At 33.5% G+C, this 13293-nt stretch overlaps 1 protein-coding gene across 3 annotated transcripts in view; it reads left to right on the plus strand.

The window, feature by feature from the left end:
- The window catches only part of FBXW7 (F-box and WD repeat domain containing 7), a 218911-nt gene that overhangs the window by 153088 nt on the left and 52530 nt on the right, over positions 1-13293 (plus strand). Inside the window, exon 1 of one of the 3 annotated variants that reach the window (XM_044912869.1) lies at positions 4389-4535. The exons of the other annotated variants lie outside the window; for them this stretch is intronic. Coding sequence (XP_044768804.1) covers positions 4389-4535 — 147 coding nt within the window. Of the gene's footprint in view, positions 1-4388; positions 4536-13293 lie in introns of those variants that run through there. 3 annotated transcript variants of the gene reach the window in all.

The following is a 13293-nucleotide window of genomic DNA, read 5'->3' on the forward strand; positions in this document are numbered from 1 at the left end:
TACGAATAAGTAGTAGAACCACGCTTTGGACTAGGCAGTTTGGTTCAAGCATTGATGCTCCTACCTACTTAAATTACACTGCATTAATATTTGTTGGTGTCATCTTAAAAGGACCTTCTCTGTTTTACAGAGTTGCAGCTTGGGAAAGGGGGTTAATAATTAAGAGTATCTTAAATGTTTTTAAAAATATGATTGAGTCTGGGGCGCCTGGGTGGCTCAGTTGGTTAAGCGACTGCCTTCGGCTCAGGTCATGATCCTGGAGTCCGAGGATCGAGTCCCACATCAGGCTCCCTGCTCAGCAGGGAGTCTGCTTCTCCCTCTGACCCTCCTCCCTCTCATGCTCTCTGTCTCTCATTCTCTCTCTCAAATAAATAAATAAAAAATCCTTAAAAAAAATATGATTGAGTCTAAGACTTTATTTTTTCTTGAGCACATGGAACTAGGTGCGTTTTAAAGTTAACAATTAGGGTTCTTCTATGCATTGTCTATGATTTCCCTCATTGACTGGGGTTTTCTTCTGTATTTGAAATTTGGTGTTTTGATTGTTTTCATGCTGATTGAGAACATTGCTTTAGAAGTACTGTTAACTTAAATCCTCCAAAATGATGAAACTGGGTAGTACAAACTTTTGGAAATTAGTAGTCACTTTGCTCAATGACTAGTAATGTCTCTTTTTTATAGAAATACAGTGTGGTAGACACATAATCAGATTTAATGTTTGGTTTGCAAGAGTTGCAATGCTCTGTACTATCCAGTTGAGGGCAGCTGTTTACTGATTAAAAAAAAAAAATGAGTTGAATTAGAATGTCACTATGTGTTCACCAGCAGTTGGTTATCTACAAATAAGCCCTAGTTTTTTACTCCTATTATTATCATAAATAATTTATTGAAAATGAAAAACTAATTCTACTTCATAATATTTTGTGCTCTCTTATAAGCAGGGGAAAGGACATTTTAGTTTTAATTTTCTCAGTCCAAATTTTGTTTTAGTCCCAAATCTTTTTTTTTCCCTCCTTAGGATCAGACTCCAGGTTGATTGGAGAGCTTCATATCTTACTCATCTTTAAACTGTCTGCATGTAAATACATGTAACTATAAAGCTCTCTGAGGGCTTTAAAATATAAAATTATAATTTTCAGTATGTTATCTCTATTACTGGATTAAGTGAAAGTTAAGTTTGGAGTTGATCTGTTTCATTTATTTTTCTGTGCAGAATGAATATGTTAAACTTGTGGAATGTAGTATGTTCTTCTAATTTTTCTGCATTGAAATAACACATAGTTTAAATTATGTCTTCTTTGTGGTTTAGAGGAAGGAATTTTGAAGGTTTAATTAACTGATTTCAAAGATATCACTGAGAATTTTTTTGAGAATAAAGAATGTCAGTCTACATAAAACTATATGTAATATTAACGAAGTAGATACTAATAGTTACTTGGAGGGGGGCATTCCATGTGAGCTACTGCAACAAAGGGATTTTTCTAATAAGGAGTAAAGATACAGTATGATTTGAGATTATGTTATACTGGAAAAAAAAAGTGTTAAGAAATAAAGTGAGCATCAGAAGAGATGCTGAGACTGGAATGAGGCAGGAGACGTTCACCTCCCCCCCCCCCCCCGTAGTGGGGCTGTATACATGGTTATCTTAGATAACAGTCTCACCTTTTTTTTTTAAATAAATATCAAATTAAAGATTTCCAGTACACTCTCTTCTTTCCCTAGATCTTTGTTGTGTGTTTTTTTTGGTTTTTGGTGTTTATGGTTCCTAATTGTTTACTTTTTTATTAAAATAATTTTTTATTGTGGTTAAATATCCATAGCATAAAATTTATCATTTTAACTGTATCTAAGTGTACAGTTCAGTGGCTTTAAATACATTCACGATGTTGTGCAACCATCACCACTATCCATCTTTAGAACATTTTCATCTTTTCCAACTAGACTCTTATATCCATTAAATACTAACTTTCTAGTCCTTTCTCCCAGTTGCTGCTGGCACCCACCATTCTAGTTTCTGTCTCCATGAATTTAACTACGCTAGGTACCTCATGTAAGTGGGATCATACAGCATTCGTCCTTTTTTGACTGACTTATTTCACTTAACCATTGTGTCTTCAGGGTTCATCCATGTTGTAGCAAGTGTCAGAATTTCCTTCCTTTTTAAGGCTAAATAGTATTCTATTGTATGTATATGCCACATTTTGTTTGCCCATTCATCTGTCAGTGGTTACTTGGGTTGCTTCCATCTCTTGGCTATTGTGAGTATGTTGCTATGAGCATGGATGTATGAATATCTGTTTGAATCCCTGCTTTCAGTTTTTTGGGGGAATTGTGTGCCCCAAAGTGGAATTGCTGGATCATGTGGTAATTTTCTGAAGAACCGCCATACTGTTTTCCACAGTAGCTACCTACATTTTACTTTCCCACCAGCGATGCACAAGTGTTCCAATTTTTCCACATCCTTGCTAACACTTGTTATTGTGTGTGTGTATTTGTGTGTGTGTTTTATTTTTATTTTATTTTTTTGTTTTGTTTTTAAATAATAGCCATCCTAATGGGTGTGCATTGGTGTTTTATTCTGGTTTTGATTTGTAGTTCCTTAATGATTAGTGATATTGAGCATCTTGACATGAGCTTATTGGTCATTTATATATTTTCTTTAGAGAAATTTGGTTGTTTACTTTTGTGTAATTAAAAATGTCACCTCTGATAATGATTTTGCTTTTTTTTTTTTTTTAAGTGGCTTGAACTCACAACCTTGAGATCAAGACTTAAGCTGAGACACTTAACCGACTGAGCCACCCAGGCACCCCAATAATTTTGCATTTTTAACTACATTTTAAATTATGGTATAAAAGGAAAGTGTACTTCAGTAAAGTAGTATCTTGATGGGACTGGGAGTATTTCTAGTATATGAATTGGCTTCCCAGTAGCCCACTTTAGTAAGATCTTTCCAAAGTCAAGAAAGAAATCACTCATTTCTGACATTCTCCTTTCTCATTCTCTCCATATCACATTCTAAGTTCCCCTTATAGAGATCAATAAAAGCTATTGGAAGGAGAGATAAGTGAGATGACTGGCTTTTGGAAGAGGACAATAGAATGGAAGGAGAGAACAAACTAGTTAACCAAGCATTGTGAACAGACGGTTCACATCCATTACTTACCATCTATCAGAACTACTCTCTGTTAATTCTTACACCGAGCTTTTTTTCTTACCATCTTCATAACAGTCTAGTTTATGGGCTTGAATATGAAGTGTAGTATTAATTAACATTGGCATAAGTGCTTAATTTAGGAAAATATTTGAGGTAATGCTGGAAAGATTAGTTTGGAGCCACTCTGAGGAGAGTCTTATCTCCATATTTTATCTTAGGCATTCGGGAACCCTTGAAAGTTTTTGAGGAGTGGATTGTACACCATATTCTCTTCTATGCGTTTTAGGAAGATATTTCTGACCATGGTATGTTGGAGAAATTAGGCACTAAGGATTTACGATGAACTGGTTAGTAATTATTTTACTATAATTGTTTCCCATCACAGGCTACATTTATAAATACTTGGGCTTTTAAAAAAATATATCTTTAATCACATGACTTATACTTTGAAGTGGCATCACTGAGTTTTTGAGAATTATAGAGATTGAACTGACATTTGCAAACAACTAAAATGTCTACTGATAAGATTAATGTGAAGTACGTATTAGTAGCTTTAGAGAGATAGAGTCAACTAAATGGCTTAGTATGATATAAAGAATGGTATGTATGGAAAAGGAAAAGAGAGCATGCTTAAGACAAACAGTTGAAAATATAGTGCTCATTCTGAATATATCTAAGAACAAACGTGTGTATATATTTTTTGAGCATGCATAAATACTGTCCTTAAATTTGAAGCACATTTCAAAACATTCCTAAAATATTAATGCTGATACTCGGGTAAGGAAGATTCAAGGTATTCAAGAGAAAATACAATGTTTATTTTTTTGGATTTTTGTAAAGAAAACATTGCTTTCCCTTTCTAGAGAATACCTGGGCTAGTTGTTGGAGAAGTTTCAGAGAGACCCTACAGCATTGCCCTGCGTTGGCTGTATTCACATTACTGACTTTGTACGGGAGGTTCACCAGCTGTTTGACTGGCAGGAGCAGGAGCTTTCACTTCAGTAGTTTGTAATTCCTGGCTATTCTAGGATAGTTTGCACTTCACCAAGCCTCAGACAGGTCAGGACATTTGGTAGGAGAAGGTTGAAAGACAAAAGCAGCAGGCCTTGGGTTCTCAGCCTTTTTTTGTTTTATTAATTAGAAAGTTATATTTTAATTTGGTGGTTGGAATTTTTAGTAATGTGCCTGTATTACATGTAGAAAGTATTCATCAACCAAGAGGAGTTTTAAAATGTCAAAACCAGGAAAAGCTACTTTAAACCATGGCTTGGTTCCTGTTGATCTTAAAAGTGCAAAAGAGCCTCTGCCACATCAAACTGTGATGAAGATATTTAGCATTAGCATCATTGCCCAAGGCCTCCCCTTTTGTCGAAGACGGGTAAGTCTTGCATTTGAAAAATAGGAATATTTTTTTAAATGAAGTACTTCTGTTTCCTTTAGTAAAGAAATGCTTTGGATTTCAATTGATATTTATAAACAAAATTATCAGCGCGTTATGTAGCCAGATAAAACTTACGTAAGTGGTAGTTCTAATAGTATGATAAGCCTAGAGGGCAAGGTTACCCAATCCGCCTTTTTTCCCTCTCTCATTTATTTTTCATGATATTAGAATCCTTTAAATTTATTTAAAATTGGTAAATGTAAAAACTGTGTTTTAAAATATGTTGGCAAATACTACAACCCCAAATTTGTAGTTTTTTATTTTGTGGGAAAGGCAGGAAGCTGGTGGTATTCTTCCTATGTACGTGGGAATTACAACATTTAGCTCTTTTAAAGAATATTCCAAGTTCCCTAGATTTATCTGGCCCTTAGAGCTGTATTATTTTAAATTACTATTTCTTTAATTCAAACTTAATGTAATAGGGACTTGACTTTTTGCTGTTATATAAAATAAAAATAGCATGCTATTGTGTGGCAGTTACGATAGAGTTTATATATAGACAATCCTGAACTAACAAACATTTTGTAGAACTTGAGCTAACGTATAATCAAGTTATGATCTGTTGGATGTTTTTCAGGATGACATTCTCCTCTCCCTCACCAGATTCTGACCCTGTTAATATTAGCAGTTTTATTGTATTTTTTTAGTTAACTTGGTATTGCTAGTCTGAGTCATTAACTAGAGTGATATGTTTTTAGGTCTAAAATATGTTTATGATCTTGAACACATTAAACCAAAAATCTCCACAAAAACCTGAGATTAAATGGGTATTTGCATGTAACAATGCTATTAATGTTTTAGTTCCCTTAAAAAAAAAAAAAAAAAAAACACTAAAGGGGAAATATTCTACTAACCAAGTAGATCAACACACAACACCTGAAAAGTATTTTTTCTCCTTAGTGAAAAGAATCTTTTATTTGCTGGGACTTAACCTTTGTAGAAATATGTTTTCTAATTATCTTAGTTCCTTTTGAGTAGTTTCCACTTCTACTCCAAACAAGTGGTAGCCATGTTGAAAAACATTTGAGTGAGGTTTAAATAAAACAGTTTCAACATTGAACATGGAATACAAATATCTCCATCAGCCTTATTTTCTTCTTTACTATGTTGTCAGAAAGTGTTTATTTTGTCTTCTTTCACTTTGTCACTTTTATAATTTCTGAATGAAGTCACTGTTCTGATTTAAGCATTTACACAGAAACCTCTAATGGCTTTAAAGTCATTAATAAACTAATTTATTATTTTAACACCTCTATAAAAGAAAATACCAACACAAGTAAATTTTTAAACTGAGGAAAAGAAGTGTGGGTTTTTTAAATCAAAGGATTTAAGATATTAACAATCAAGATAATCTTGTTCTTTGTTGAATATTTCTAATAAATTCTTAGGGACAATATATGGTAGTTTACTTCATTATGTCACAATGTATGTTTTCTACCTTTATTTTCTAACATGTACATGAAATTTAAAGGCTCAGGAGCAGATTCTATAAGAAAAATTAATAGAGAACTTCAAGGCTTTCCCTGAGGCCTTCCTAGGGTCACTATGCAGCTTGACTTTTGTAGGTTACTATGTTATGTTAATTTATAGCCTTGCATTTGTAATAACAGAAGAGAACTAAATTCGAAAAATAAAATTCATACAAGAAAGTTTTTTGGGAAGATAGCTAAAAAACACATTCAGTTTTAGACTGCCTGCCTGCCAGTAACTTACTATTGCATAACTCATTGACTCTGAGTACTAGAATTTTTAGAGGGATTGCATAATTATATCCCCTCCTTTCATGACTGGTTAATTTAGATAGTTTTTAATTGGTTTGCATGTTCTTTGTTATTTAATTTATTAACTTTCCTTTGGTAAATTGATAATAAACATTTTTAAAATATTATTTTTCTTTATCAAAGATTTAAGGAAGACTTTTGGTATGATATGTAATTAATCATATTTTGCATGTAACATCCAGTATATCTCTTACACTGGGTATATTTTGCTTTCAAAGAGATTGTTCTACACTGACAAAGTACACAAAGCAGATAGAGTTCTATATTTTGTAGGCCATTTTTTTTCTTCTAAGTAGTGAGCTAATGTGCACTAGTGACCTCTTATAAGACTGTAGCAGTCTTGGGGCGCCTGGGTGGCTCAGTTGGTTAGGCGACTGCCTTCGGCTCAGGTCATGATCCTGGAGTCCCTGGATCGAGTCCCGCATCGGGCTCCCTGCTCGGCAGGGAGTCTGCTTCTCCCTCTGACCCTCCCCCGTCTCATGCTCTCTCTCTCTATCTCATTCTCTCTCTCAAATAAATAAATAAAATCTTAAAAAAAAAAAAAAAAGACTGTAGCAGTCTTGACCTATTAAAATTTGAAAAACATGATATTGTCCCTCCATCCCTCATAGATGTTGATCCATTTAATGTTTGCACAATAAAATAACTTCAAAAATTGTGAAAGATCCTTTAGTTGCTATAACTACAACTTCAATTTATATTTCTTGAAATGTTTTCAGAAAATTTATTTACCTACTATTAATATTAATTATAATATTAATATTATTAATATTACAATATTGGTACTGGTAGTCGAATTCATTATTATATAAATTATTCTGGTCTCTCATCAGAGGTACTTTGGACTTAATAATAACAACGGTAAAGAAATAGCAATCTAGCTTTTAACCAGTTACTGTAAATCAAAATATTTTTAGTATTAAGGTCCTCATTATTTATTTACATTGTTAAAAATGTAGAATCACAGGGCGCCTAGGTGACTCAGTTGGTTAAGCGTCCAACTCTTGATTCCGGCTCAGATCATGATCTCAGGGTTGTGGGATTGAGGCCCTGTCGGGCTCCACACTCTGGGATTTTCTTTCTCCCTCTGCCCCTCCCCTGGTTGCTCACACTATGCACTCACTCACTCACTCAATAAATAAATAAAATCTTAAAAAATGTAGACTCCTCGGTTCCCCTCTTTTGGATAGTCTTATGTTAGAGATCTGGATTAAGGTTCAGGGATCTATCTATATTTTTAAAAGTCCTATAGGTAATTGAATTAGGAAAATTTGAGAGTACTAGTTGAGTATGTAACTTTTTATTCTAAAAGAACTGATTGTCCTTTAGAGGAAGAGAAATTTTACAGGAAAAACTTATTTAATCTATAAAATCACTGGAAATTTTCAATTTTCTTTGAAATTGGAATGCCCAGTTATGGTAATACTATATTTCTTAAATCCTAAGGTACATTATTTTTTCACATTTTAAACATATTTAAGAAAAACTTAAAATGTGAAAAAATGTGCCTTAGATACATTTTGATGAAATTTTATAGCTTATCTGGCAGCATTTTTTTCTTTTTAGTGATAAGAGAAATAACATCTTACAACTAATAGTAGTAAGAAAATGTACTTCAGTGCTTAAATCTCATTTCTTACCTCATTTTGTTTGGGAGATTTTTAAGCATTTATAATATTCTTGTAAAGTTACTCTTCATTGTTATTGTTTTGGTAGAAATTTCCAAGTGACATGCAAATGACAATGGTTTATATAAGGCTTTTAAAATATTTGACTGTGCTGGCTTATAGACAACATATTGTTTTGAGAGTGCCGTATACATTCCTGGGCTTGAACCATGTGCTGATTGTGTCGCATAAGCATTGGCAACACAGCTAAGAGAGTGGTGGAGAACTGCTGGGGGGGTAGTGGGGGTGGTGAGGTGGGGTCAGTATGGGACAAGGACTTGTTCTCCTGAGAAACAAGAGCTCAAGCAATAATGAAATATATGACTGGGATTTCTGATACTTGAAAACAGTTTTGTAGGAATTATGTTCCATATCAAGTTCTATTCAAAATACCACATTTAAAATAATTTTTCTTTAAAGTGAAAGTAGAAATAAAAGTAGAGTATTTGTGTCATTTGAGAAAATGTTAATATCACTCCTGTGTATTGTTATCATTGCAGGTTACCTTAAGTCAAACTCTTTCTGCAAAGGGCCAGTAAATACTTTAGGCTTGGTGGACCCTATAGTCGCTGTTAGAACTATTCATCTCTGCCACTGGAGCACCAAAGCAGCTTAGACAATACTTAAATGGATGGGTGAATGGACAGGACTGTGTTTTAATAAATCTTTACTTACAAAAGAGTGAAATCTAGGTTTGTATGATTATAATGATACTATAGTAATTCTTGTGCATGTATCTCTTTGCTTATATATAAGTTTCAGCTCATGGTAAATTTTTAGAATGAGATTGTTAGTTAAAGCCATAAGTCTTACATTTCCTTTAAAACCATCATCCTCTTTTCTTAATTCTTTTGTAGTTATGTAGAAAAGTCTTTGTTTGGCTAACTGCTAGAATTTTAGCATACTGCTTATTCTCTTGTTAATATACAGTATTAGTATAATAAAGCTATTAATAATTGCTATCTTTCTAAAAGAACCCACTGTGTATTCTAGGCACTGTTTTAGCTGTTTTGTATATTTTAACCCACATACTGCTTGAATGACTTAAGTGTTTGTTAAGTACTTTAAATTAGGTATTCTCTCCATTCAGTAGACTAGAAGATGGAGGCTCAAACCAGCGACTCTTCCGTTTTCTTGGTAAATAGTAAAGCTGACATTTAGCTGCAGAGTTCACTAATGCTGCAGCTAACAGCAGTAGCCATTCTCTTTATACAGTTTGTTCTCATGTGAACTAACACTTTTCAACGACTATTAATATTTTGGAGGGAAGCCTGGGAGCCTATCATTGTTGACATTGTTTCTGTGAGAAAATAGATTCAAAGATTAAAACAAGTAACTTACAAATAACTTTTGATAGCATAGAGCATTTATAAATACAGGGTTTTTGCTGTAATCTCTTTGAAGATGTTTCACTTATAAAGTTATCCTACAGATTATGCAATAATTATAGTAATAAAAAACTGGAAATATTTGAACAGTATGCATGTTTGTTGTTTTTGTAAGCTGAGGGATGATACCTGTTAAAGAAAAAATTATTCATGACACTTGTTAAAATGGCAAGATAGACTTTATTCAGGGGTACTGTGGTGATACGGGGATAGGGACTACTACAAAGGGGTTTTGTAGTAGGGGAGGGAGATAGGGCTCAACTCCAAATACAGTAAAGAAAAGTGAGAATTTATAGCCAAGGAACAGTTGGGAGGGGGTCAGTGGGTAGAAAATTACTAAGAGGAAACATTGGTAGGGGGGATTCTGGCTAAACCAGTTTAACCAAGGTGGTCAGACATCACGTGGAGGATGATAGAGGATGAGGAACCCAGCAGTTATGGAAGGTGGTCAGATACCAAGATCGGAGGATTGTGCTTAAACTAAGTAGGATTCTTGCTCTTGACAACATGCCCAAGGACAGGGCCTAGTTGAAAAAGAGCTCAGCAGAGCCTATCTAGAGTTTGGTCAAGAAGAGAATCTTTGTGATACCTCAGGGTCTGTATTTGGCAGGCAACAACTGAGAGCAGCTTGTCTGGACAGATTAACCATCCTCAAACTGCAGTGCAGTATCATTCTCATCAGTTTGCTCAACCAGCACTTTTGACAATGAGGACAAAAATTTAAAACAGCATTGTACCTCTCTTAGCTTCAGTGCTGTTTTGAGTTTCAGTTTTTTCTTCATTGTTGAGTTATCAATGATACTAGACAAACCTATATTCTAAATTTTAACCACATTCAGGCATAATCTAATTAGCTGTTTTTATATGTATAATACTCAGTTAATTTAAGCAGTTTATAATTTTAATCTGTTATGCTCCTTTCATAGACTATTGACCAGTCTATTAGGCCCTTTTCAGCAAAGGTCTGCCAGTTTTGTCAAATAGTTGTATTACCTTTGTTTAAAAAAAAACAACATGTCTAATTATTTACCCTACAGTAAGTTTCATTTGTGGAAAGATTTTGTATGTACCCCCAAAGTAGGCCATCATAAACTCTTTTGCTAAAGCCAACTTGTGAATTATTACCCTTCTGAATTTAATAATCTCCCAAATTCTCCAAATTGAATGGTGATATAAGGAATTTTAATTTTCTTTCAGTAATTAATATCTTTTACTTCACTTTACAGAAATAAGACATATTCAGTATGTAAAATTTAGAAAAATATTTTCCTGTGCAATTTCCTAAAGTATCAGTAATTCCACTGCTCAAAAATAACCACAGTAACAACTTTAAATAATTTTTTAGCAATATTGGTACTTTAATTCATTGTTAATATATTGTTAGTGGTTTCCCATAATTGTAGTTACTTAAAAATATATAATCTGCTAAATGAATGTTCCATAGTTTTCCTACTATTGTTCATTTAGACAGTGACCTGCTTTGAACTTTTTTATACATGAATCTTAAACATCTCTATACACAGATTTCTAGAAGTAGAATTATTGGGTCAAGGAGTATGAACTTCTTTAGATTCTTGAAAAATACTGTTAAATTGTTTTCCAGAAAGTTTATACCAATTAAAAACCAGCATGAGGGATTTCTATTGTTGTTTAAAGAGAAAGAAATCATATTCTAAGAAAATTTATTCCTATGTGATAAAGTTTTGTGGATTTTACTTAGTTAATACTATGTCATTGTATTTCTAATTATTCTAGGTTTTTTATCATAGGGAATTTTTTTCCTTTTGAAAAAATAATGAGATAGGTTTATACTTATAGCTTCAGGAGAAAAATATGTAAATAGATCAAGAAATTAGTTGTTGCTCATGTGATTCTATTTTTTATTCTTTCTGGAAAATATTTGTCATAGACCTGTCACCTATATTATCTTCAACTATAATTTTCTTCTCCTCCCATAGTTTTAAAACTATAATCTGTGTTTTTATCTAAACAGATGATCCACGTGTATAGTTTTATGATTTATTACATTTTTACTGCAAGTCTTAGGGTTATTTCAGTTTTTGCATCACCTTAGTTTATTCTTTTATATTTCTGAATTTTAGTGTGATATTTGCACAGTATAAATGACAGCCCCTTCCAAAGTATATTGCTATTAATAATATCTACGACAAGAGTACTTCTCATACTAACAAGAGCAGCTGCCAGAAATACTGGTCTATTTCTTAGAGCACTACTACTTAGTTTTACGTTTCTGACATAGCTTTGCCCTTTGCCCTAATCCAGGTTTACCTTTTTTTTTTTTTTTTTTGATCTAGTCCAGCCATGATTAATTCTTATTGAAAATAGTTGTAGCAAGTCTGCTCTTTTAAAATGTCTTGATGCCTGAAAGGCATGTCATGAAACTCAATATCCGTTTCATGGAACTCTTAGCCAGTTAGAAATAGATGGATGTTTCCCCAACATACAGAAATTTGAAACCTTTAAAAAGCCAGCATCCTCCATCTCTCCCCCAGACTGGTCTGTTCCAAGTGTCCACCAGTTACATTTGTGCCTCTTTCTTTCTAGGTCCTTCCCATGACCTTACAGTCTAGCTTCCTTCTCTGGTTGTCCTGGCACTGATTGCATCCACCGTTGTCCTCATCCATTAGTAGAACATATTGTAATTGTTGCCGTTACCTTTGGCCCTTAGGCAAATATGTACTGCCCGGTGATGTTATTCCATATAGTTATCTTGTCTCCTCAATTAGGCTATAAACTCTTAGAGTTCAGAAATTATCTTTAATGTCTTTTTTATGCTCCTAGTGATATGCAGAAGAAAGTTAGTATAAATATTCTTAAGACTAATTCATTGAAGTATGTGTTAAACTTGGAAGATTCTGAAGGAGTTTTTGTACTGTTAAGAATATGGCATGTTTTTTGTTTACTAAATGTTTTTAAATGACTGTGCAGCTGTGATTTTGAATATTTCATTTTCTAAATTTAAATAAACTCAGATACAGTTTGACACTTAATTTTAAAAGTAATTACTACTTACCAATTTTGAAAACGAAGGAGAAACAAACATAGGGTAAAGTCATTTTGATGATACTTTTGAGATTCTACAGTAGCCAAAAAATGTCAGAAAAGCTGAAATAAAGGGAAAAAAAATTACAATACTTTGGAGAGAAGAAAGAACAGGGTGGTGATATGAGCAAGTTTGGAGGGAGATTTTAATAGGATACCTGATTTTTTTTTTTTTTTTTGAGTAAACTAAAATGTGACTTCCTTCAGTTATTTTCCTTACACACGTATTCCATTGGAACTGGGGAACAATTGGCATTTTCAACTGATCTGATATGGTTTATTGTCACTACTTATTTTATCAGTAAAGGGATTAGTTACCACATATCAGACCATTCTACTTTAAATCCTATCAGTCCTTTTCTTCTTAAGAATGTTTCATGTGTCATGCATAAACTTGAGTAAACAAAGTATAAATTACAAATTTTCTTGCGGTCCTATTCTCTGTACTGTGCAGGATACTAGCTATAAATAAAAAGGTGATGATTCTTCATCCGCTGTACCTGTGGATATACAAAAGTGAAAAATCACGATCCTTTATGCATCGTAGACAGTCTAGTGGTAAAAACCATAAACAAACCTTTATAGTACGAAGCTATAATTTTGCTTAAATGCCCTCATGTATAAAGTACTGTGGGAGCATGAGAGGGTCACCCAAGTCTCAAAGCAAATGACTCAGGAAAGGCTTCACAGTAACTTTGAATTAGAACATGAAGGATATTTGCTAAGCAGAGGATCAGAGAAGTGATGGACAGAAGGAACTTGTATTATTGCTTGCGCTCACATCTCGGCTTTTCAT

The sequence above is a fragment of the Neomonachus schauinslandi genome, chromosome 2 (assembly GCF_002201575.2).
Source record: "Neomonachus schauinslandi chromosome 2, ASM220157v2, whole genome shotgun sequence".
In the NCBI taxonomy this organism is placed as follows: domain Eukaryota; kingdom Metazoa; phylum Chordata; class Mammalia; order Carnivora; family Phocidae; genus Neomonachus; species Neomonachus schauinslandi.